This window comes from Prorops nasuta, unplaced genomic scaffold (genome assembly GCF_024137725.1).
Source record: "Prorops nasuta isolate Cenicafe-Biocafe unplaced genomic scaffold, Cenicafe_Pnas_1.2 PNAS00023, whole genome shotgun sequence".
Classification (NCBI taxonomy): Eukaryota; Metazoa; Arthropoda; class Insecta; order Hymenoptera; family Bethylidae; genus Prorops; species Prorops nasuta.
Genome location: NW_027116820.1, coordinates 1402320 through 1419398, shown reverse-complemented (window position 1 = coordinate 1419398; position 17079 = coordinate 1402320). Strand labels below are relative to the sequence as shown.

General features: G+C 35.7%; 2 protein-coding genes across 2 annotated transcripts; both read right to left on the bottom strand.

The window, feature by feature from the left end:
* Window positions 1-697: 697 nt before the first annotated feature.
* On the bottom strand, window positions 698-4148 carry LOC136781511 (uncharacterized). The gene is made up of 3 exons (XM_066740399.1): window positions 2359-4148; window positions 989-2280; window positions 698-777 (listed from the first exon to the last, which is right to left on the bottom strand). The coding sequence occupies exons 1-3, from the start codon at window positions 4146-4148 to the stop codon at window positions 698-700; spliced, it is 3162 nt and encodes a 1053-aa protein (XP_066596496.1).
* A 54-nt stretch (window positions 4149-4202) lies between these two features.
* On the bottom strand, window positions 4203-5480 carry LOC136781510 (uncharacterized). Its single transcript, XM_066740398.1, has one exon. It carries the CDS (start codon window positions 5478-5480, stop codon window positions 4203-4205), a length of 1278 nt encoding a protein of 425 aa, XP_066596495.1.
* Window positions 5481-17079: the final 11599 nt, after the last annotated feature.

The window sequence follows — 17079 nt, the reverse complement described above, 5'->3', positions numbered from 1 at the left end:
GTGCCAACGAACCCGTTAGGAAAGCATGACATGATGAGATATGGTTGTGGATCTTTTTTCAATAAGCTGCTAAATAAACTACCCTTCGAGCTGCATGTACCTGGCTACAATTATTGCGGTCCAGGTACTCGCCTTCATGAACGGTTAGCACGTGGTGATCGAGGAATAAACCCTCTGGATGATGCTTGCCGTGAGCATGATATCGCATATTCAGTATATAAGGACCTGCCCTCGCGTCATCATGCTGATAAAGTACTTGCACGCCGTGCATGACAACGTATCATAGCTAGTGACTCATGTTATCTCTTGAGGAGCTGCTACGCATGTAATAACTCCTTATTTTTGGTAAAGAACATATACACACACTTTGAGGGAAAAAGCCCGAAGGCATAAAAAACCCTTTTTTATTGTCCAAAATAGTTAAACACAATTACACAATTCATATAATGCTTTTTCTCGATACAACTTAATTTCACCTTTAGGTAGATACACTTTTGATAGCCGGGCTATCTATCACTTAGCTTGCAGTTTTAGGCCGGGCCTAAAATTGTTCTTAGTAGCATAGCTACTATTTTATTTAAAGTCAGGCCCTTGTTTTCAATAAGCAGCCGGGCTGCGTTATAACTTCATCTCCACTTCGTTTTAATCCTTTGGCTCGGGCCTTACAATCTTTACTCCGTATTAATAAATATTACGTCTAGGCTCGGGCCTTCACAATTTTCTCTCCGACACGTCTAGATTGTAGGAAGGTTACTATGAGACTAACTAATTGCATAGCTACAAACAAAAAACTCTCGACCATCCTTGGGTAACAACTAATGCAACAAATTAACTTATCGATTAATCGAATTAAACAAACATTCATACTTATTACTATACGCAGAATCGGAACATCCTCCCCCCGTTGAGAGCGATGCGATCAAAAAAAAAAAATTTTATTTACAATCAATTAGGGGGCAAATTGCCCTTACATTTCTCTTAAAAATACCTTTAGCAGTCCTTAATGTCACTACTCGCACTACGCCATCATCACCAGGATGAACTTCCAATATTCTTCCCATCGACCAATGCATACAAGGCTGGTTTCTTTCGATTAACAATACTACAGATCCAATCGTAACATCCCTTCCCGGATAAAACCATTTGCTTCGTTTTTGCAATTCGCTTAAATATTCAAGTTGACATCTTCTCCAAAAATCTAAACGTATCTTTTGGATTATCCGCCATGAATTTAATCGATTATCCGGAATAGCTGAAACATCGGACTCTGGCATCCCAATCAACGGCTTTCCTATGAACAAGTGTGCCGGTGTTAAAGATAATGGATCATTTGGATCGGAAGAAATGGGACACAAAGGCCTAGAATTTAAAATTGCCTCTATTTCTACAGCAAATGTGTTTATTTCCTTCAAAGTGAGTAACTTGTCCCCAATGACACGCTTAAAATGATGCTTAAATGATTTTACGGCCGCTTCCCATAACCCTCCAAAATGGGGTGATAGCGGTGGATTGAAATGCCAATTTATTTTATTCTTTAAAATATATTCATCTTTTTTATTCTTAAATTCTTTCGATTCTAACAAAGCATATACATCTCTTAATTCCCTATTAGCTCCTATGAAATTAGTTCCGTTATCAGTATAGATATGCGCGGGCGTACTTCTTCTTCCACTAAACCTTCGTAGAGCCGCTATAAAAGCATCTGAAGACAATTCACTTACAATTTCGATGTGCACTGCTTTGGATGCCATACATATGAACACACACCCATATACCTTTATTCGATTTTTATTTCGATATTTTCTTTCCTTTACAAACATAGGTCCGAAAAAGTCTATACCAGTGTGAAAAAAGGGAGTAGATATTTCCACACGGGATACAGGCAAGTCAGCCATTCTATACTCATTTGGTTTAACATGGAATCTGATGCATCGGACGCAGCCGCGTACGATTTTTCGAACTTGATTCTTTCCATCCAAGATCCAAAATCGTTGCCTTATTGAATACAACGTGGTCTGCACCCCAGCATGATAATATCTCTCATGATATTCCCTGATGATCAGATCAGTAAAATGACTACGCGCAGGCAATAGAATAGAATGTTTTTGAGACATTGGCATATTAGCATTTCTTAATCTTCCCCCTACACATATTAATCCATCGCTATTCAGAAAAGGATTTAATGAAGCCAATCGATTTTCTTTGATTATTCGCGCTTCTCTTAAACATTTTAATTCCATTCGGGGAATGCTGATTTCCTTCAAAGATGCTACTCGCGACCTAGAGCATATTAATCGAGTTATTATATGCCCTCCCTCACCTATAGATCTTATATATAAACAAGCCCCATATCCTAACTTGCTAGCATCACAAAATCCATGTATCTGAATTTCTCGTGCCGAATCTGCTAATAAATATCGTTTTACTGTAAGCTCACTCAATAATGATAATTGCCTAGCAAATACTGACCATTTCTCCTTTAACGCTAGACTTAGCGTCTCATCCCAATGAACTTTGCTTTTCCAACATTCTTGTACTATAACCTTCGCCATAAACGTTATTGGACCTAATAGTCCTATTGGATCATAAATTTTAGCCACTTCTGACAATATAATTCGTTTGGTGACCTTTTCTGTGGTATCCCTGGATTGGACATTATATGAAAATTCGTCATTCGCTGCATTCCAGCATATTCCTAACGTTTTCTTTATAGTTGTTTCGTCTTTTAAAAATTCTATATCCGACATTTTTTTGTCAGTAAATTCGACTGCCTGAGGGTTATTAGATGCCCATTTGCGAATTTTAAATCTCCCCTTTCTTAACAATGCTATCAACTCTTCTCTTATTTTTATAATTTCCTGTAATGTATTGGCACCCGCCAACAAGTCATCAACATATAAATTTTCCTTCAATACCCTCGCACCTATGGGATACTTATCACCTTCATCCTCAGCCAACTGTTTTAAAGTGCGTATGGCTAAAAAAGAGGAAGAAGATACTCCAAAAGTCACAGTTTTAAGCTCAAAGGTTCGTATTTCATTCTGATGAAACCATACTATTCTCTGATAGCGTCTGTCATCAGGATGAACCAAAATTTGCCTGTACATTTTTTCAATGTCAGCTGTAATCATATACCTTTTCAAACGAATGCGAATTAAATGCTCGGTCAATTTGTCCTGTATAACAGGTCCCGTTAATAAAACCTCATTTAATGATACGCCCTTATCCCCCTTGGCTGACGCATCGAACACAACTCTAACCTTTGTAGTAATACTATCATTTTTTATCACCGCGTGATGAGGTAAATAATATCCTTCTTGTACTTCAGAATTCACGAGTGCCATATGGCCTTTATCTATGTATTCTTGCATGACGCTCCAATAATTTTTAGCCATCTCAGGGTCATTTTTGAATTTACGAATCAATCCGTAAAATCTTCTCATGGCGACTGCTTTAGTATTTCCTAGATCTGGTCTGTTATCTTTGAATGGTAAACGAACGATATATCTACCATCGCTATCCCGCGTAGTGTTTAATTTGTAATGTATTTCGCATTCATCTGAAACAATCCTATTTTGTTTTTTCTGCTTCACACCTGGCGCTGCGAAACACCGTATTATGTTAGCTAATCTACAAAATTCTTCCTTCCTTTGTCTTCTACTTGATGCTTCTCCTACTATCACCCAGCCTAATAACGTTTTTTGAGCGTAAAGATCACATTCATTTCTGGATAAATTTATTTGGCCCACGCACAATAATGATAACGTCGCGCCCGAACCTATAAGAAGATCTACCCTTTGCGGCAAATGAAACTGAGGATCCGCGAGCTTAATATTTGAAGGAACTCTAACATCCTCACGAGGGAAAACATCATTAGGAATAAAACCAGAAATATGTGGTACTATCAAACATGTTAAGCTTTTTCTAAATTGACCGTGAATCGATTGAAAAGTTATCTTTGCTATTCCTTTCGCTGTAGTGCGTATATTATCAATAGCATTGATCGTAAACTCACATGCTTCAACGCGCAAATTAAGCTTACGAGCCATGTCTTCTGTTAAGAAATTCGCGGTAGCACAGGTATCCATCAACGCTCGACAACTTATTAACTTTCCTGTAAAGTTTACCAATTTTACCTCAGCAGTCATTAATAATTGTGAAAAAACACGCGTCGCGATTGCTTGCATCGCGACTGCATTATGTCAATTATTATTGTTTTCTTGATTTGCCTTCTCCGCGGAAGAGCACTCAATTTTGTTTTTTTTATTCATGTGATGCGATTCTTCCCTAGCTTTATCCCTATGTAAAGAAGTATGATGGAAGTAATTGCATATTCTACATTTGATCGACGCGCAAGGATTATAATGATTACGCAAGCAATTTTTACAAACTCCTAATCTTTTAATTTTCTCCCATCTCTGCGCGATCGTCATTTCATTGTATAATGGACATCTATATATAGCGTGCCTGTCTTTTTGGCATAGGACACAACTTTGTTTATAAGTTGAGGTTACCATGACACGCGCATCCCCATTTCTTCTTATTTTATACGAATGATTTTGCTCTATATTGTTCGCGCTTCTTTTTCGATTTTTTTCATTTTCCATAATGTTCAATTTGAATGCCGTTTCGGCCACAAAATTGTATAAATTTTTTAACGGAGGAAACTCGTTCAAACTTAAAGTCTCCTCCCATCTGGAACGAATGTTTAACGGAAATGATCTTTCAATTAACCTTATTAAAATATGCTCATCTATCTTTATGCCTAGAATTGCCAATACGCTTGTGTGCTGTTTTAAACTATCGACTGCTTGTGTTAATTCCATGCTAGTACTTCTAATTTGAGCAGGTATATCAATAATTGCATCCAAATGCTTGCTTATTAATATTCTCTTTTTTTCGTAAGTTTCGATCAGCAAATTCCATGCTAATTTATAACTAGCATCACTTGCGTCATAGATTGCTATTTTATTTAAAGCGTCTCCCTTAACAGATTCCTTCAAATATAAGAACTTTTGTAGGTCAGTGATATCCTCTCTAGAGTCTATCATTGTGACGAACGTGTTTTTGTAAGATAACCATTGTTCTATATCACCTGAAAATTTAGGAAGCTGCGCAACGGGCAATTTAATCTTTTTAACCGGCTCATTTCTTAATGCCTCTAAGGAATTATTGATTGACCTTTCTGAACTGCTACAAGCGCCTATATTTAATATCCTATTCATTTTGCTTGCCAGACTATAATACCTATCCTGTACTTCTAGCATATCATCGAAATGCTCATCACTAGGTTCAAGAATTTCTAACTCATCATGCAAGTCCTCATAATTTTTGAAATGATCTTTTAAACGCTCGAATCTTAAACGTATATTAATATGATCCAATTTATCATTATCGATCGCGTTGTTTAATATAGTAATTTGTGCCTTTAATGTTGCCCGTTTTTGAGTTATAAATTTAATTCTATCGTTACGCTCCATTGTTCCGCTCTGATTTTTCAACTTTATTACTTTTAATGCTGGGGTGAGAACCGATCTTATACTAAATCTAACTTTCTCTTATAAATTAACTGTAAACATAGAAAATATAAATAATGATCTTATATGAATTTCGCTCGCCGTTTCGTTGCTAACTGCTCTTCTTCTTTGAATGCTCTTATCGTGGTGGCCTTGATATCCCCCCGTTGCCCGCTTAGCGTGAAGTCCGTTGCGCCGCTCACTGTTGCTACTCGACCTTTGCTGACTCGAATCGTAGTAAGTTATGCTACCGACCGCTGCCTTCTCGATGTCGCTATGTCTATATTCCGGTCCTCGAAGACCTCACAGGAGGCACCAAAAATGTTATCTCTTGAGGAGCTGCTACGCATGTAATAACTCCTTATTTTTGGTAAAGAACATATACACACACTTTGAGGGAAAAAGCCCGAAGGCATAAAAAACCCTTTTTTATTGTCCAAAATAGTTAAACACAATTACACAATTCATATAATGCTTTTGCTCGATACAACTTAATTTCACCTTTAGGTAGATACACTTTTGATAGCCGGGCTATCTATCACTTAGCTTGCAGTTTTAGGCCGGGCCTAAAATTGTTCTTAGTAGCATAGCTACTATTTTATTTAAAGTCAGGCCCTTGTTTTCGATAAGCAGCCGGGCTGCGTTATAACTTCATCTCCACTTCGTTTTAATCTTCTGGCTCGGGCCTTACAATCTTTACTCCGTATTAATAAATATTACGTCTAGGCTCGGGCCTTCACAATTTTCTCTCCGACACGTCTAGATTGTAGGAAGGTTACTATGAGACTAACTAATTGCATAGCTACAAACAAAAAACTCTCGACCATCCTTGGGTAACAACTAATGCAACAAATTAACTTATCGATTAATCGAATTAAACAAACATTCATACTTATTACTATACGCAGAATCGGAACAACTCATCCGTAGGTGAACGAGCGACAGCTACTGCTGTCTGGGCATCAATGAATGCAAAACGGAAACTCGGCTTAGGACTGCGAGTGCCTAGAAAAAGTACGAAGAAAAGAAAAATTCGTGTACCGAAAAAACGAGGTGGTTTATTGAGGAAAAAGTCACTTACTAAAACAAAACGGGGGGGTTTATTACCATTGCTTCCGCTGCTGAGTGCGGTGGGCGCATTAGCTGGCGGTGCAGCAGGTATAGCAAAGGCTGTAAACGACACCAAAGCAGCCAAAAAACAATTGGAAGAAATGCATCGACACAATCGCTTAATGGAAGCGAGACGGGGACAAGGTTTATACCTCGCACCATACAGTCGAATAGGAGAGGGAGTGAAAAGGAAAAGGAAAAGAAAATAAATGGACTTCCTAAATCTGGACCTACTAGTAATATGCAATTATCAAACGTCTGCCGTAAAATACCGCATTTTCGGGGAGTCTTTATGCGTACATCTCTACCTCAAAATGCGCAACGCAATGAGTGCGCAATTGTGAATCTTGATGACGAACAAGGTCCTGGAACACATTGGGTCGCTTACGTTAAACGTAATAAGCACGTTAGGTATTTCGATTCCTTCGGAAATTTAAAACCACCAATTGAACTTGTGGAATATTTTGGACCTTTTGCTATAATCTACTACATCCACGACCAATATCAATCGTATGATTCAAGCATATGCGGTCAGTTGTGTGTCAAGTTTCTACGTGAACAATGTCTTTAACAGTTACACTCTCTGGCCGTGACTCGGTATTGGGGTCAGATTTTTTCCCCCCGATCAATCTTCGAGATGGACATTATGAACTCGGTCTCGTAGACTTTCAGAGCTTCAATTCAATCTCTAATGTTGATGAGACAAACAATATATTTTACGTTGATGATCAGGAGCTAACTATACCTACAGGTTGTTATGAGCTCAATGCTATAAATGACTTTTTACGTGCTCAGATGTTCGAAGGTGATGAAGAAGAAGTAATTGTTCTACGTGCTAATAAAAATACATTAAAAAGTGAAATAAAGTGTAAATATCAGATTGATTTTACACAACCTAACAATATAGGCTCTTTGTTGGGTTTTTCATTAGATCGTGTTATTCCACCGAACACACTAGCTGAATCAGACGAGCCCGTAAACATTATAAGAGTAAATATTCTACGAATTGAATGCAACATTACAGCTGGTGCGTACACAAACGGTAGACCTCGACATGTTATACATGAATTTTTTCCGAGTGTTCCGCTAGGTTATAAAATCGCAGAAACACCGAAGAACGTCATTTACTTGCCAGTCATTGCGAAAGTAATTGACCGTCTCACCTTGCGTATTCTCGATCAGGAAGATCGTATAGTAAATTTCGGAGGTGAAGAAATCACAATTCGTTTACATATTAGAAAATGTTGATTTACAAGAATACTTATAAATCACCGATACTCGATGAGCCTATCAGTCCAACTGCTGCAGCAGGACAGAATACATTGAGTGAAGGTAACGCTGGAGGACAAAATACATTGAGCGAAGGTAACGTTGGCGCATCATTAACAAGAAGAAATATCACCTTTCTACAATCACTGGGTTTCAACGTTAGAAATAAAAATGGATCCATTAGATGTAACCGCTCAACCGGTGTTCGACAATCGCATCACTAAAATGGAAATGCATGCATACAATCCTTATGCAAATGCCTCATTGGGAAAGATTGATGAAATTCGAATTCCTATACAACAGCAAGATTTAATTCTTCTACCCTGTGAAAGTTATCTCTACATTGAGGGAAAGATAATCGTTGGAACCCGTGCTCCAGATGCAACAGCCCAAGATGTCGTAGGACTTGACTGTAATTCCATGGCATTCTTGTTTGATGAAATTCGTTATGAATTGAATGGTATTGAGATGGATCGCTGTAAGAATGTGGGTATTACTAGCTCCATGAAGAATCTCATCTCCTTAACTGCTGAGGAAAGTGCAAGTCTACGTCATTCAGGATGGTTTCTAACAGATCACAGGTCTACGAATCATTTCAACTTTTGTGTACCATTGCAAATGCTGTTGGGTTTTTGTGAAGACTACAGAAGAGTTATAATAAATGCACGTCATGAACTCGTTCTTATTCGAGCAGGTGATGATATAAATTCACTACATTCTTCGAGAAAAATCATCAACTCCAAAATTGATTTGCAAAAAGTGCAATGGAGGATTCCTCATGTATCACTGAATGATTATACAAAACTTAAATTTCTACGTTTGATTGAGCAAAACAAAAGTTTAACCATGGCTTTTCGTTCCTGGGAACTCTACGAATATCCACTTCTACCTGAAACACAGAGGCATACATGGGCCGTAAAAGCTGCAACACAATTGGAGAAACCTCGATATGTTATACTAGCATTTAGTCAAAATAAGAAGAGTACGCAGCATATGGAGGTGCTTAGATTCAATGACAGTTCTGTTCGTGATGTTAAAGTCTATCTGAATTCAGAATTTTATCCATATGACCGAATTGATAGTGATAGCGAAAAAAACCGTTATTCTGTACTATATGATATGTATGTTAAATTTATCCATTCATATTATGCAGGAGAAAAACAGTCGAAACCAATGCTTAATTACAAAAACTTTGTGGAATACGGTCCTCTCTTCGTCATCGATTGTTCGCATCAAAATGAATCTATAAAGTCAGGCACTGTTGATGTTAAAATTGAGATTGATTGTACTAGAAATATTCCAAGTAATACTACTGCGTTTTGTTTAATTATACATGATAAAATCGTTGAATATAACCCGCTTACTAGTATTGTTAGAAATGTAAGTTAATAGACTAGATTTATATGTATCTTACTAATGTAGTGAGGGATAAAGAAAAAATAAATAAATAAGATATAATAAACATTTATTGATGTCATTCCTTAAAAACATTCCTTACAAACATTTCCAAAATTTATCTTATGATTATCATTGGGTAACTTTAAATTCTAAATTATTGTATCGTCCTCCAACATATAAGATTTTTAATGTATTCGCTGATGCAGCATTTTGAAGTTCTTCGATTAGTTCAGGCGACTCCAGTAATTTCATCATCCTTGAGGGTAGGAAGAACCATTCGTCGGTAGCCAGCTTCGCTATTAATTTCTCTCCATATTTGGTCTTAATTTTCACTAATTCAGTGATTTGATACTCCTTATTCTCCTCAAAAGTATTCAGCTTTACGAAAGTCTTAGGTTGGTAAGTTACACTTGCAAGTGCATTGATCTTGGTTAAATCCATTTTTCTATGAAAAAAAACATAGAAATTAAGAAAAGAAAAAACATTGAAATAGAATAACAAGAAAAGAGAATAATAAAAGAATAATTCTGTTGTGGTTCAATCGCTGATTCACGACAAACTTGAAATTCTTTTGTATAATAAGGTTTATTGATTTTTGATTTACAATGTCTCTTCTTTATACAAGTTGATAACCAGAGCTATGAGCTAGATAATTATAGTTTTAAGAGACAAAGGATTGCCTGGATAAAATTAAGAGATAAGAGGACTGAAGGTCCTAGGAGACTCGACTTGTTCCTTCTAGCTTTTGACTCGAACTGCTCGTTGGGGCTGCACGCTTGGGGCTCTTACCCTCAAAGTGCAGCGTCAAACATTACCTTATATGGTAACATTTGCGGGTCCCAATGGTCAAATGCGTCATTGTTCTAGAACATTCGACTGCCGTCGAAGTACATTTGCCACGTGTCAGGACTTAGCCTTGGCGACAGTGTGAACGAGCTGCGTCTGGCGCTTCGTATTACACTCAGGAATTTGTCGCTATTAGGAGTATTTCTCCTTTACAATGAGGCTATTGGTATTTTAGTATAACTATGATAATTCAGATTTATTAATTATGTCTTCAAATGAAAATAGTATTAAATATATTAATTATATTCATTATATAATGCTTATTGTAGCAATGAGATATGTATGTTTATTCAATGTACATAACAATTCTTACCACCCAAAAAGAGTTTCTGTGGTACAGCAAAGAAAATATTCGGAATATAGCTTTGCACTGGATCTTTCACCTCCTTGAAGCTTCTAATGAAAACTGACTGACTGAAATTTCCCGATTGCTAACAACATTGGTTTTAAAAAATGGTGGAAGGGATTAGATGCATTCTTATTGGAAGTTAATATTTGGGTGGTGGGTATTCGTGCCCGCCTACGAAATTTGCGTCAAACAAGTCGTAACACGTTACAAGCGGTTTCTCCTGAATTCATTTAATTGCATAATCATGTTGTAGACTTTTCTAAAGTGAACTGGGGAAAATTTGCGTCAAACAGGTCATGACACGTTACCAATGGTTTCTCCAGAATTCTTTTAATTGCATAAACGTGTTGCAGACTTTTCTCAAATGAAACGGTAAAATTTACGAGCACATTCCTCTCGATAGCTACGCATATAAAAAATTGAGAGAATATGAAAAAATCGAGGATCTAAAAGGTCATAAATCAAGTAACAAGTCATGACACAATCTCAGGCGTCAGGTACTCGAGCATATCCGTTCTAGAAGATATCAGCACACTCAGCAATCAGTTCTCCAATCGCTAGAATGGTACCAATACAGCTTCTTAATGTCTAGGTAAAAGTTATGTTTTGCTTTACCCTTCAAAAAAACTGAAATGCTCTGACAACTCTTACCCTTTCTAAAGCCTAGCCTGCTTGTTAGATGGATTGTATGATATGCTTACCTGAAAAAGCTAAAAAAAAATGTTTAACAGATAAGTCCGGGAGAAATGGCATGACATAGGTTGGGATAATCTTAAGGATAGGCTATAAAAATTCTTAGAACAGTTTTTTATTCAATATCTAAAGTTTTATAAGAACTAGGACTCAATAAGTTGTTCTATCAAAATATTAATATTCCTGAAATTGATATTAAATTATTATTCTCCCCAAATCGATGGAGAGCCTCCATGCAAAGGGTGAACGTGACCTGAGGTGTAGTAAGAGCTATGACTAAATAAGTTGTCTTAGCAAAAATGTTAATATTCCTGAAATTGATGTTAAATTGTTATTCTCCCCAATAGGGGAGACTATTAAAATTGTATCCTTTCATTTAAAGGATATTTAGTGATCCGTTGCATAGGTTTAGTTAAAAGCCATGCAAAGTTATAATTCCATGCTCGATGGAAAGTTAATTCCTTGCACGATATCAGCAACTTATCACAATAGTTATCTACAATTTAACTAACGAGAAAAGGGGAGATTGCTGTAGCCACCTAGCGGCAATTACTGGTACTATCAATTAAATTGAACTAGTTCACCCGTGTGTGTAATTACGTAATATTAAAATACCATTAGCGCGAAAGAAGATTAAGGAAGGCAGTCACCTAGCGGTGACTACTGGAACTAGCAATGAACTCAAGCTAGTTTATCTGTGTAGCAGAGTCGGAAATAGTTAGGCTACGTAAGGTAACTAACCATCGACTTCGAAGGGTGAAAAAACCTTCCCTCAACTAGGGTCCCCGTAGGATAACTAACCAACGGTACCATAGGGTGAAAAATACCCCCTCCCTAACCAAACTCGGTCCCACTATAAGACCTTCCAACTGTGACATAGGGTGAAAAATACCCCTCCCTAACCAAACTCGGTCCCACTATAAGACCTTCCAATTGTGACATAGGGTGAAAAAAACCCCCTTCCTCCCTAACCAAACTCGATCCCACTATAAGACCCTTTCCTTCCTCATCCCCACCACTACCATACTAAGAGAGTCTTATCCCCACCCATCCCCCTTCCACACCACAAAACAGCTACCCCCACTCCCAGTCATCGGAACCGCATTGCTACACCACTCGCGTGCGATCTACTTTGTTTCGGCAAGGTGGCTGACCCCTACGTTACAATACCAACATGAGAATAAGGTGTACAATTTTAAACCGATATTCAAAAGATTAACAAAGATATAACACATATTCGAGAGCGCCGCATAATTGAACGCTGTAAGGTACGCGACAGCTGCTAACGGTTATTCCTCACTATTATGACTCATCATCTTTATATTTCCTTGGAGTTTCGTATATTTATTTATATACGAAAGGATATAACCAGATATACCCATGCTTGACACGTATGAAGAGACCAATGGCTTGTTGTATGCACCGGGGATCGACGATTAGTGTGAGGATGAAAGTTCTGTTAGCCAAACTTTAAACGCGTTTTTGTCGAAACCACGTTTTCTCGGTCGGACCGAGGCATAACAGATTTTCTATTGTACCGATCGGGCTGAAATATTTACACATTTTTCTGCACATCTGTAATTCTAGCAGGAACTAAAATCATTGTTTTTCATCCATTACTTTTCAATTTTCAACCTCATTTACACTAAAAAACTGTACCTTTTTCTTTTAAAGTCCGCCATCTTGTTATTTTTTAACCAAATTAATTTTTTCTAGTTCCGACTAGCATAACATTCGTATTGAATAATAATCTGTTGCATTTTTTTGTTTCCGATTACTCAAACTGGAGATACCTTACGGGCCAGCAGCACAAGTTTTTTTCACCTACTTTGATCCCATATAATTTAAATAAAATATCGTAAAAATTTAAGAAAATATATTTTTTTATAATTGAATATACTATTAATAAACTATAAAATTTTCAGATTTTTTGCATTTCATTTAGGTAGTAAAAAAAATTCCCGAAAAATACCCTGCAAAACCGGTCGATTTACTAGACTACTACCTTAAGTACGGGGCTGGTGGACACCGGCCTTCTCCTCCTTCTGTGGGTCTTCTTGGCATCACATCTATCATCACGGCTAATTAATCGTTCTTCTAAATTCATTAAGTTCGGTTATGTTATTTCGTGACCTAGAGAGTGAAAGCAAAATCGCATTTATTTTTCTTTGTATAAAATCCATGTGTTAATTTGATCATTTCATATGCGTTTTCTAAGTTGTTTATTTAAATTACGCATTCAAAATTCATTTTAACATTTAAACTCTCTCAGTGCATATTTTATACAACTATAAACACTTACATTCTTGGTTCCCTACGGCAACTACGCCTGTAGTTCACGAGAGCAGTTACAACAGAAAAGTCTCCTAACTACTTAACTTTTACAGTCTTTCACACTTATAATTCAACCAACAAGGTAACAAATGAATGTATTTTAATTTCATTTCTTTTTCTTTTTCATTTTATGCAATTAGAGTTCGTGCATCTTATCATCGTCACCTTTTACACAAAACCCGTTACACTAGCAACATTCAATTCAACACCTTAAGAGTGAAGGTTAAAATATCGCGTTTTGACTAACTAGTCAAATTAGCGATAGAACTATTCTAGACGTTACAAAAGCATAATAAAAAAGTCAATTATATAGCTCATTAGCAATACAATACATATCTTTCATCAGCATTTTTATTTCTTGATTTGCTAGGTAATTACAACACTCACTAAGTTATATCTTAGTGATTAAATTAAGGATTTATTAATAAACCTTTAATATTGTACATCTATCGTGATGATCACGTTTCATTATTGCACGGGAGTTACGAACTAACTAACTAACAAGAAGGAACGCTTTAAGTGCCACCATGCGGAGTATGCTAGTCTAGTAACATACGCTTATACAGTATTACAAACACTCTAGCTTAAACGTAAGTTATTACAATATTTCATTCATTACTACTTCGTATTAAACCTAATCTCTTAATATTGCTTTCATGTTTTTCTTTACAAAGACCCTTTGTCAGAATATCAGCTGTCATATCTTTCGTAGGTAAGTATTCAATAATAATTTCTCTATCTCTAACCATATCTTTAACAAAGTGATGACACACATCAATGTGATTTGTTCAACGGTTATTTTTGTGCTATTACTAACGCATATTGCACTTTTGTTATTAAAAAAATGATCACAGGTTTATTTGACTTCTTATGATCTAATTCCGCAATTATCATCTTTAACCACTTTACTTTTTGAGCACACACGAAGATAAAGACATATATTCCGCATCTGTGGTTGATAAAGCAGCTGTACACTGTTTTTTGCTAATTCAAGATATACAATTACCTTGTGCTTTAATTACATTTCCAGCAATAGACCTTCTATCTTTTATGTCGTTCGCCCAATCAGCGTCTGCGTGAGCCTCGATTTTACAATTTGTATCTCTACTAAACTCTAGTCTATAATCACATGTTCCCTTCAAATATCTGAAAATTCTTTTAACGGCTGACCAATGGGCATTACCAGGGTTATTGTTAAATCGACTTAAAAAACTAATAGCATATGCGATGTTGCGCCTCGATATTTGGCATGCATAGTTTAAACTACCTTCTCCTTCTTGATAGGGTACTTTTCATTTATTCGAGATCTTCTTCAGATTTCGGCTCCATGTCCTCACAGAGCTTCATATTTACATCCATTGGAGTGGATATTGGATTGGAGTTTTCCATGCAAAAACGCTCTAAGATATTCTCGGGCAATCCTAAGTTTACCGTTTTCCATATCTCTAATTATTCTCATGCCTAAGCAATTTTTTACAGCTCCTAATATTTTTATCTCAGAATGTTTTTTAAGATCCTGTTCTAATTTTACTTTACTACCCTCACTATTAGCAAAAATCAATATGCCATCTACATATATTCCTAATATAATGCTTTCTTGCTGATTTATTTTATAATATATACATGGATCAGCTTTAAACCGTTTTAAACCTAAATTTTGCAAAACGCTAACTTTTTGTTTCAATAGTAGCCGCTTTGCTTTATGCCATAAATTGATTTATGCAATTTTAATACATATCCATCTATTACATTTAATTCTTTAGGTGGATTTACATAAATATCTTGTTAAACAGTGTAACCGAGAGGTGATCAATCTAAAGCCTACGGCACACTATGCTGGATTTCGTGCTAGAATGCTTGCTAGAATTGTGAAGACCAAAGATGATTCAGTTGTGAATTAAATATAATAATCTCATTGGTCTTCACAAATCTAGCAAGCATTCTAGCACGAAATCCAGCATAGTGTGCCGTAGGCTTAAGACAAAACAAAATCTTGAATACATTTTTATTAATAGTGAATTCGGCGAGAAAGCATTCGCGCTGTATGAGAGCTGCACTGCTTTACATCCGTTCCATCTAGAATAGCGTGAGTGCAAACAAATCTCAGTGCAGCACTGGACAAATTTGTTCTGAGTTGGTGCTTGTGCTACAGCCTTGTTTCACTGTTCGTTCAGGTCTCAGGATAGTTCAAGAAGTATGTACATATTACACATGCGCAGATGGTATATACAGTACATATATGTAGGTTAGATAAACTGGCATTTGCAGTCTGCAGAGTACAAAGCTTGCTCAATTCATCAATTATAACTGAAACAAACGAAAGAGTGTGCAGAACTTCACAAAATATAGATTTAAGCGAATTAACTAAAGATTCAGTTATTATTAATAAGTTCATATTTGATGAAAATAATCATTTAATAGAAGATGGTGACAGCATTTTATGTGAGGTTACAAAAGAAACAGGTAAATTATTATTTATAATGCTATACATTCAATGTTTAGAATAACCATGCATCATTTTACAATATAAATTTGAAAAAATTAATTCAAATATTAAGATTTTGCGAACATTAATATTAATGTATAATGTAATATTTTTACAGGTACTATTAGTACCACTATGGTAGAAAAATCATCAATACTAGAAGCAGGTTATGAGATTCCTGTCCGAAGTACACCGAGAATATGTGTAAATGAAGATAAAGAATGGTCTGAAGATGCTACGAGGCTCCTATTAAACAAATATACAATATATTTAGAGGACGTTGAACCTATGAAGAAATTTAGAAACAAAAAGGCTATGTGGCTACAAATAGCAAATGACCTGGAAGAATCGCTAGGTATAAAGAAGACATTCATACAATGTGAGAATCGATATAAGACTGTTTTGAAAAGGAAACGTACATATGACAAAAACAATTCTTCCTCGGGTTCAAAGAGAATAAAAGTTTGTTTTGAAAATGAACTTAGAAACATAGCAGCAATTGATGATAGTTTACAACCTGAAGTTTTGCAGTTATCAAATAAAATTATTATAAACAATAAAGAACAGGAATCTTCCATAAAAGACTCAACTGATCCAAAACGTAATAAGTCTGGTATAGCAAAAACTTTATTGTTGATTCATCAAGAAAAAGAAAAAAACAAACAGAAAAGACACGAGGAGAAGATGAATTTACTAAAAAAGTACTTGGAAAATGGAAATTTTGTTTAAAACTAAAATGCCAAATATATTTTCATATACTATTTTTTCAATACATAATTTCCTAAGTTTATAAAAGTGATACAAATTTTTGTTGTTATTATAAAAAAAGCTTATATAGTATTTAATATACTTAGATAACAGTGAAGTACATGTTTATTTGAGAGTGTAATAAGACATAGTTTTTAAAGTATCTATGAATCTGTTGTTACAACCAAAATATATATTTTTATTTGAAGAAACATATTTATGTTTTATAATAAAATTGTTTTAATATTGAAATGTCTAATAAATAAATATTTTGAAAAATATGTTATTTTTATGCAAACTTATCAGTTATACAATTTACATATATTTATATT